The following is a 10,362-nucleotide window of genomic DNA, read 5'->3' on the forward strand; positions in this document are numbered from 1 at the left end:
CTGCTTCAGGTAGGTGCCCCGGTACTCTGATGTCAGGTAGTGTTTTGCAACCGCGCCAGGTTTCAGACTGAAACCTTTGGTGCCTCCAGGTGTCTGTGTGTCCTTGTTGATGGTCTCCTCAATTGTCTGATCAACAGGGATACACCCGAAGGGATTTGGACGACCAATCTGAACTGAAAACCCGCCCTGCATGAAGTGCTTGTGGACTTCAGGGTGTTCGATGGGCAGCCGAGACATGGTGGCATAGTAGTAGGTCAGGAAGCGGGTATAGTTGAGCTTGTCATAGGAGAAGCACCAGGGAATCATCTGTCGGATGGCTGCCACATGAAGCATCCAGTCAACCTCTCGAGAAGACCGATTGAGGCCCAGCATGATTTCGACCATGTCTACATAAGACATCCAGAAGGCTGAGAGGCTGTGTTCTCTGAGGGAGTTCAGGGAAGATTGGAACAGCTCCAAGATCCTCTTGCAGGAGTGGTCTTCAAGTAGGTTCAGGAGTGAAGCTTGGCATACATTACTTCGGAAGTTGACAATCCTCTGCAGGGTTTCGTCTAGGTGGTGAGGATTGTGGATATGGTTGTTATGCAACCATGGGAGAAAGCCTTGAAATCTCTTCCCTATGATGGAGAGGAGGTTGCAGATTGTGTGGAAGACCCCCATCCTGATGATTATGTTCTTGAACTTTTCGTGTTTCCACACTATCTCCGCAGCCTTGGCATAGAGTGCTTGGTCGAACACACACACAATCTCATTCAGCTGCAGGACTTGCGTGATGTGAAGAGTTTGCTCCAGAACTTCATTCACAGTGGACATGTTTGTTGCAGGAGCATTGATGGTGGGCAGGTAGCTCACAGTATCTTGAGCAACAATGACATCATTGCGGGTCAGGATGTTGAATCTGGTCCAGCTGCTGACTGTCTGGCTCATGGGGTCTGCTATGCGAGTCAGGAGCCAAATGTGATTCTTCACCTGGGCGCCGCGGGCTTCTCTAGTGTTAACATCCAGAGTCTCAGTCTTTGGTGGACCTGCTCGCTTCCCAGAATTGTATGCCCTGTGGTACCCCAGCCACTTTGGCCTGGACAGCAATGCCCTTGGCCCTGTGTGAGGTACCTTCCCCGCTCAATGTTTCTTCCCAACGGTCGATGTTGTCCCAGTCTAAGGTGGTGAATAACCCAGGATGGACATCTTGTTGCATACTCCATTTCCTCATCACCTTGTGTCCTCTTCTTGTAGGGACCAGCAGAGGAATCCACCTTTGTGAACACTCTGTAGCAGGACCTGTGGTAATGCCCCTCTGCAGCAACAAGTTCTCTGCTCAACAAAGCAAGGATTCTGCCGTCGTCCTTATCTATTGCTGCTTTGCGAACGGTCTCATCTGCACGCATCTCAAGACATTGGAGAAGAGGTTCCCTTGTTTTTGCTCCTTTGAGATACTTGCTTGACTTCTGGCAGAAAATGCAGACCTTGTCATACACCCTAGAAGTACTTGGTGCCCCTCTGCTTGATTTTCTGGAAGTGCCCTCTGCTGATTCACCGCTGGAAGTGGCACCTTTGGAAAGGATCGAGTCCAGAAGCTTCTTCATTGTAAAAATACTACGGCATTTCCGATTGTACTGTATCTGTGGCACTTCACCTTCATCAAGGTTGTTTGCCAAGTCGAGAACTGGGGCATGCTGTCTGATCTCAGCAGCCCTGAGCAAAGTCTTCCAAGAATCATGGTCTTTCAGTGTCACCAGGGAGTACGAGTCATCATCAGAACAATGGATGAGACAGTCTGAGTGTGCTCGCTTCTTTGGTTGTGTGGTATTTCCATCCTGTGTTGAATCCATCATGGTCTCATTCTAGTTCTGCCACCTGCACAAGCAGAAACTGCTATCTTCAAAGTGGCACAATATTCTATTTGCAAAAACAAAATTGACATCGGCGCAACTAAGCAATACATCTGCAATGGTAATAACTTAAATAACTTACATATTTCATGCATCTTCAATCTACCGGTCATTATGACCTGGCCAGCTGAAAAAGCTCTTACATCTACCTGTCATTATGACTTGGTCAGCTGCAAAAAACTCTTACATCTACCTGTCATTTATTGAAGGCGCACCTGAAGCTGAAAGGTATATCATACATTATTTCATGTTATTAAACATTAAATTCAACGAAATGAAGACGGACATAATGTATTTGCCATTTTTTATTCATTGCAAAATTCCTACAGCCTTTCTTACACTGATTTAGATCAATTCCAGCTGCTATCTGAAATAAAAGTAGTTTGTGTCTTATGTTTAAGAACTGACGCTATAGTGCAAAGTGTGAAATCCGAGGTATGTGGAAATGTAGTAATAAGCTACTTCTGCGGAAAGGTTATCATATCATTTTGCACTTGTATTGACCCTATATACACGTTAGTACCACTTAGGTTTTGCCACCCCAGGTGGTACCGATATGTGCTCTGGCCCATGGACTATGGCACAGGACCGTCAACTCCACAGCCACTACTTCGGCAAGTAGGATGAACCCTCACAAAGCTGAAGTGGATGACATTTTGTTGTAGTACAAAGTGTCTGGGTGTGAGCATGTAATTATACACTGCCGCTATTGCATGGCGAGGTCGCCTTTTCCCAAAGGGGGAGTGCATGTAGCCAGGTGGTGGTGCTAACTCAATCTAAGTTAGCCACATAAGAAGTGCCCTTCGTATCCCCTAGCGATTCATTATAAATATGGCAGTTGAATGTCAGCCAACTAGCATCAACCTGGATGCCCATTTACAGCCTCCTATATATTTTAGATATGTCCACCACTTCATATCACTGTGTAGCATATTGACTTCGTTTGACACCTGTCAGATGCTATCTTCCTTCTGTTTGGCCCTTGGTCCACTTCTTTAAACTTCCTTTCCCACCTGCCCTCATGCATTCTTATGACACCTGTCGGATGCTACCTTTCTTCTGATTGGCCCTTTAGTCCACTTCTTTAAACTTCCTTTCTCACCTGCCCTCCTCATGATTCTGCATGAACTCTCGTGGAGGGAGGTCTCTTATTTCAACCTTCCCTCCCATCATCTGATAAAAACAAAGAATAAACAAGTCACTTGTTAAGTAATAGTTGTACACCAATTTCTGTGATCCATGTGAATTTTTACATAATCTAAAGGATTCTTTTCATGAGAACGCAAATTCCACCTGAAGGTCTTCCAAAATTTGCTATCTTATTCCTTTCTTATAAAGTATCAAAATTTAGCTTCTGGGTTTCATGTTTCTCTCAAACAAATTATGTCAAATGAATTATAAAATGATAGACACTCACAATTAGAAAATTTTGAGATCAGTCCTGATGTATTTCAAAACACGAGTTTTACAGCATTAATGATGTGACTGTTAGATTCAGACGGCGCCCCCTGTATATCCGGACCCTTGCCACGCCCAAATCTCTTCTTTGTCGGTCTCCCACCTCTGCCTGCGTTACCTCTGTTGGCCCGACATGGGCTTGTTTCCGTCACGTGACATGGGTCGAGACACCTCTGTATTAACGCGTAAGGCGTGCGTATCACTTGCAGGAGCAGACGACAGTTTACCGCCTTTGTAGAAATAATGTTTACTTGTCTTTTTCTTTGCATTGCATTATTTCTGATCTCTGGTTCATCCTCAGATGATTCGCTATACCGTAGCCTCTGGAAGTAAAAGAACATGTAAAGTTCAGAGTGTTTATTTTATCGTCCCAATGAACCATTTTCGCAATAAGCCCCCCACCCCCCACCCACCCACCCACCCCCCCACTTCCCCACACCCTCGATATCCCTCAGTTTCAAAAGTTAATTGTCATCAGTTCTGGCAAAGTTCAACACTTCCAATGTTTTATTTTTGCAAACAGAATCAGCTTCGTTTGTAAACCTCAAAACCATTATAGATGTCATCAACGGTTTCATTAACAACATTTATATCTAAACTCATGATGTTATTTTCTTCTTTTTTCTCCTTGGGTTGTTTTTTTCAAGGTATGTGACGGTACTAAGTAACATCGGAATATTATACCTCTTTGAACTGATCTCGTTTGTTAGTTTAACTTCTGAATCTTATATTTGCTGAATGATTGCTTTTTCGTGTCTTTTGGATCTTTGTTTAATGGTCTGGGATTGAACTCCTGTCTCCTGGATGTCTCCTGAGAGATATATAAGAAACCTGCATATGGGTTGCACATACAACTGTCTCGAGAGCAGTCTCGTTTTTCGAATGTACACAAAGGATTGCGATTGTACCCAGATATATGAACGTTTATTCTGGTGTCAAACCTACTCAAGCAGTATCCATTGCGGTGTTGATCAATAAGGTTGAATTGTGTTCATCTGTTTGTGACCCCATGGCTGTTAGTAATACTAAACCAAGGTTATTTGACACGACCCCAATAGCAATACTTTTGACAAACTTGGAATCCATACTGGTATTATCTATCCCACAACTTATGAAACGTTGGCGTATATTCTGTACCTGGTTGGTGGTAATACCCAACAGCTTGAGGGGCGGTCGGGTAGCCAAGTGGTGAAAGCGTTCGCTCGTCACGCCAAAGACTTGGGCATGGGTGCAATGTGTGAAGCCCATTTCTGGCGTCCCCCGCCGTGATATTGCTGGAATATCGATAAAGGCGGTGTAAACCATACTCACTCACTCACCCAACAGCTTGCAGGCCAAGACGACCGTGTTAATGAAACCATGCCATCCGCGTTAGCGCTTTTAAGATTCGTTGGGGGTGTTACAAACATAGACGTTAAAATATCAACTTTTAATTAAACGAATTTTAAGAGCAAGTTTTCATTTTCACTCGTTTGTCTCGGTCTTCGTATTGTGCATTACACTTGCTACATCATGATGTAAGAAAAAGGAGTAAATATATGCTCTGAAGCGTTGTTCCTCATAATAAAGAACTTGCCAAACACTTCATACCTAATACTGTTAGTGTCCCTTTACTAAAATGTCATTTTTTTCATCATGGCCTTGAGTGCAGATTATGAATATGATAACTCGCTGGATCTTCAGTATTGCCAAATTGACATATGTTTTGAGAAAGAGTCTTTCTTCACAGAAATGTTCAAAAGTAGATAAGTATTAGCACATGAGGTTATGCTATGAGAGAAACTCATTCTGTTAATGTCACTATATTATGAAGTCATTGTTTTATTTTCATCCTCGCCTGGAGTGTAGATTGTAAATAATTATGATAACTAACTGGATCTGGAGTAGGTATTAGCAAGTTATGCCTAGCTTTAGGAGAGACTCATTCTCCATGAAAACGTTCAAAAGTAGATTTTCTTTTCTAGCGCCATTCTCTCCATGTCATCCACCAGTCCGGCAAACCTCTTCAAATCTAACTCTTTGCACTTGACAAACCAACTAACAAACTCCTCTCCCAATGCTTTCACCAGATCTGTATCAGCTTCGAGATCCTTTAAAGCCTCGTTGAGGGTATAGGGAAGAGCTTTGCCCTCTTTCAAACTCGCCGGAGGTGGGCATACCAGCTTGTTCTTGACCCCATCCAAGCCGGCAGCAATTGTGGCCGCCATGACAATGTAGGGGTTGCTTCTTCCGCTCGGCATCCTGTTCTCTAGGTAGGTTCCTGAAGGTCCGTGGTTCTTGACACGGAGAGAGGCCTCGCGGTCTTCAATGCCCCAGAAGATACTTCCTGGAGACCAAGGCTGGTGAAGTCTCCTGTAGCAGTTGATTGTGGGTGAAGTCAAAGCAGTCAGAGCCTTGCTGTGTTTCAGGATTCCTGCAATCCACTGTTTTGCAGTTGTTGATAACCCATCACTGGCCATTTGGTCATAGAAGGTATTTTCCCCTGTATCTTTGGAGAGCAATGAAAAGTTGTAATGGGCCCCACATCCAGTTTCCTCCAGATCCAGCTTGGACATAAAAGTGGCCATCAGGCCATTCAAATCAGCCATCTCCAGTAGGCCTTGTTTTAGCTTGACTGTTGAATCAGCTCCTTCTATGCCATATTGCGGTTTCATCACAGCTTCAAACATTCCTGACGCGTATTCAGAATGGATTTTATCCAAATCAACGCCTGCTTTGAACAAATCTCCGTCAAACTTGAACAGGAGTGGCCCATTTTTGTTTTGATTTCTGTGACACATGATGGCCTTTCCATTAAATATTGGTTTCATTGTATCAGCATGGAGCAGAAAATATTCTATTTCAAATCCAGAATATAAATCTAGGCCGAGTTCATCTAGACGTTTGATCTGTTGCCTCAGAACGTACCTAGGACAGGCTTCCTGGGGAGAGTTATCGGTCTTCCATTGGGATTCACACAAAATTTCAGCGACCTTGACCTTGCCATCTCCTCCCCACGGAATCGGTCTAAGTGTATCAAGGTCGGGCACAAGGGTCATGTTTCCATAGTGATAACCTTTCTCATGCGGTAAAGCAACCACTTCAGTTTCATGGCCGAGCATCAGCAAACCTGAAAGAAGATGTACTATGATTAACAGTTACCTTGACGGTTGACTTCACTGAACTAATGTTCTGCATTGGTTTAGCTCACTTAGCTAGTATTTACGCACTAAGATTAAGAAAACAAATACCTTCTGCTGTGGCACATTGAAACAGAAATGTTGAAGATTATAGCTCAGTTTGTTTCACAATTGTAATCACGTTCGTGGACGGTACAGTAGTTTATCTGGCCTTCAATGTTAAGTGAACCAGGGGTTATAGATTCTGCTTGCCTTATTTTGTTTCTAGTGAGACCTAAACACAGATATTTAGTTAAATACGCCACACGTCCTAAAAGTTTTATCATCAAATCTTTATGTTGTTCAAAGTAGGTAGGCATCTGTAAATACGAATACATAAACAGCTATAACAATACAACCAGATTGATAGAATCTGTATACTAATGGCATAAACCAGCTGTTGTAATGTAATGTGTAATGTGAGAATCCGTAAGGTCGTTAGCCCACATAATTCAATTGTCATAATTCAATTTATCATATAATGTTACCCTGTCTGGCGCTCGGCATTAAGGGGCTAAAACAAGGACTGGTCGGCTTGGAGTCAGTATACTGTGTCTGAGTAGGGTATCCCTGTTAAATGCGGCATGGTATCTCAGTGTGTTGGCACTATAAATCGGCATAAGGCTTGACAAGTACATGCTGCCACACTCACGTGCATGCACGTCGCTATATAAGTGCAATAATCTGGGACGCGACGTTAAACCCCACTTCACCTCACCTCACCTATCATATAATGGGTACGTTTCTCGGCAGGATAAAGCCAGCGGATAAAAACGATATCCGTTTGGGATAGAGAAACAAATAGCAAAGGTCATGTAGAGACCACGTTCAGTGTTTATAAGCAAATCATTCGGCGATCGAGGCAGAATTAACCATCGGGAATGACATTTATGACAAAGAGGTTATCACGTAGTTGTGTGTTTGGGGATATCTTTATTAGGAATAAACACTTCGTATTTAGCTCGCCAAATGCAATGTTTATTCCTTCGTATAATCGGGTGACGGTTGACCTGATCAGTATCTACAAATATTAACCTTTTATCCCTAAGTGTTGTCTTATGCAGTACACTTTAGTCCTTTGCCTCTGGCTTATTGTTTATAGCTTCGCTATAGATTACCGGTGTAACTTTTTATTTGGTAAAACACAGTTAAAAGCAGAGTCCACTGTACGATTCCGACTACATCATAAGCCTGTGTTTCTGAATCACTATCAAATAGTGATGATACCAGGTTTCGCGAAATGGTGAGCGTACCCTGCCTCACCGGGTCAAACACATGCAAAGGCAAGTCAATTGTTAACTCAAAACCACGGGAACACATAACCTAGTGCAATATCCCAGTATCCCAAGATACACTTTTATTAACTGCAGGGTTCGCTGATGCTTGGTTAAAACACATCTGTGACGTCATTCTATTGTTTGAACGCTCCATTATTTTTAAGGAATGGAGAGTTACTCGGACATTCCGCTCTACGTAATTCATCAATGGAAGGATTAGAATAGTAATAGGGCGGCAACAATATTTCTCTACTCGAATGAAAATAAGGACATTCCAAGAGAAAATGAAACTCATCGATAGAACGTGTAAACAGTGTGTACACAAAAACATTTGGGGATCATCATATGCTTTAACTGTGTATAATGCTCTTTCAACTTCCTAGATATGAATATGCATGTAGTCACCTTCAATTCACCTTAAATAATCGGAGTGATGAGCGAACGCTTTAATCACGAGGTTACCCGACCGCCCCTCTCAAACTTAAAACCGCATATACTTGCACTACATCAGGTTCAACTGAACTAGCTGTAATTGTACTTTATTCATAGCACGTGTAAGAGCGCCCTTGTGGTCAGGTGGATAGACAGTATAGTAAGTCAAAGTGGGGTAGTTTTGTTAAACCGCGGCATGGTATCTCTGTAGGCAAGTACTACAAAACTAGCATGAGTGCGGACTGTTACAAGCAGCCACACACACACTCACACGCGCATGCACACACACACACACACACACACGCGCGCATGCACACACACACACACACACACCTAAACACGCGCGCGCGCACACATACACAAGGACACCCATATGCATGCATGCAAGCACGTCGCAATGTAAGTGCTATAATGTTATATCACCAATACCTCTGTGAAAAGGTGAAACTCTCTTCCATGTATGGAAGGGTTTTCTCTGTCGAAGTTGCATTGACATCCGGCATGTATAGACAAGCATGCGAAAATGATTCCATAATTTACAGCTTACCCTCAAATGTGTCAAGCCCTCCTTCCAAATACTTAGCAGCGTTGCGGCTTGGTACTACATGGCCACGACTTGTTCCATTGATATCACAAATAGCAAACCTGATGTAGTCATAGTTCGCAATCCCCGAACGGACCCGTTCCAGCTTCGACATGATGATGTGGTGGCGATGTAGTCAGTCAATGAGTATGTCTGATGTGTTATGTTCGCAAATGTCACTATAAAACGTTTAACGAGAGAGTTACCACGTCACGAGCCCACAGGAAGTGGTAGTGATGAAATCTGTTTTAACGCCGGTATTCAATTTCTGCATTTGTGTCTATAAAGCAAGCTGTTACGTCTGTGCCGCAATAACCAGATGCAATGTTTTGATTGTCATATCACTACAGGCACTAACAGGCGAAATACCCCTGGATCTACGCCGAGAACATCTAACAATAAATTACTGGGCTTCAACCCAACAAAACCAACAAATCCTTAAAACCAACATAAACCCCAGACTCCAAGCTCTGGCTCGCAAAACCATCAATTAATACCAATCACTCAACGCATAATAAATTACCTAAATACACACAACCTAAATAATTTTATTAAACACAGCACCAAATAACACCTTCATACCTAAACTCCAAACCCCCCAAATCGACACATCTCTCTTCACCAGTCTAAATATAGAAACTGATCCAAATACTGCTAAATCCACCACACTAGCATACATTCACGAAAAATAGCCAAATTGGTGCCACATTTACATGATCCGGGCTCGAAGCGCACAGGATTCGGCATCCACATCAACAAACTCAAAAAAGAAACAAAATCCTATAGGCTCCCAAATAATCAATCAATTTCCACAGCCGAATTAATGGGGATAGTAACAGCTAAAAAAATAGGGGGTGTTCCCACTTTGCCGGCAGGTATTGTCTAGGGTAATTAACATAATCCACAAACAATCGAGTGATTAAACACAAATTAATTCAAGGTGAGGTAGCTCTTATTCCAACTGATTACCATATGAACCCATTTCTTTCACATAATTCTTCAAACACAATTCTTTCACATAATTCTTTACTTTCATATACAATTTTACATACATTTACATTTGCACATCATACATTATATCACAACAATAAAATATTACAATCCAACCAGATGAGAGACGGCATCTCCATATTGCATCATTGTCTTGCTATTATTCTGAAGACAGACTTTCAGGCGGTCTAGTTCATGCTCCAGTTGGCGATACTGTTTCTTCTTGTGGCGTCTCTTACCACCAGATTGGAGCTGACTGATGGTCACTTCTGTCATTGATTGTTCAGATTTTATAAGGGTGATGAACCTGAAGATGTTGGGATGGTAGGTGGTCATTTTGTTGATTCTTGCGTGCCACCCCTCAACATAAGGTGGTTCGTGGGCCTAGCATGTCAAAATGGTTCCACATATTTCTGTCTTCTCCCTCAACCCACTGCTCAGTTACGTAATCAGCAAACTTCGAAATTGAAGGGTCTTCCATGTTAGCAGCTTTAAGGGCATTGAACCAGAAATCGTAGATATCTTCAGGTCTCAGTAGAGGTAGGGCAGAAGCTCTCCTCACGAACAAGTTCACA

The 10,362-nt window shown here is 42.7% G+C and overlaps 1 protein-coding gene across 1 annotated transcript; it reads right to left on the reverse strand.

The window, feature by feature from the left end:
* Window positions 1-5,287: 5,287 nt before the first annotated feature.
* Window positions 5,288-8,912, reverse strand: LOC139469196 (lengsin-like). The gene is made up of 2 exons (XM_071251327.1): window positions 8,762-8,912; window positions 5,288-6,456 (listed from the first exon to the last, which is right to left on the reverse strand). The coding sequence occupies exons 1-2, from the start codon at window positions 8,910-8,912 to the stop codon at window positions 5,288-5,290; spliced, it is 1,320 nt and encodes a 439-aa protein (XP_071107428.1).
* Window positions 8,913-10,362: the final 1,450 nt, after the last annotated feature.

This window comes from Haliotis cracherodii, unplaced genomic scaffold (genome assembly GCF_022045235.1).
Source record: "Haliotis cracherodii isolate W230 unplaced genomic scaffold, xgHalCrac1.p SCAF_2, whole genome shotgun sequence".
NCBI classification, from domain to species: Eukaryota; Metazoa; Mollusca; class Gastropoda; order Lepetellida; family Haliotidae; genus Haliotis; species Haliotis cracherodii.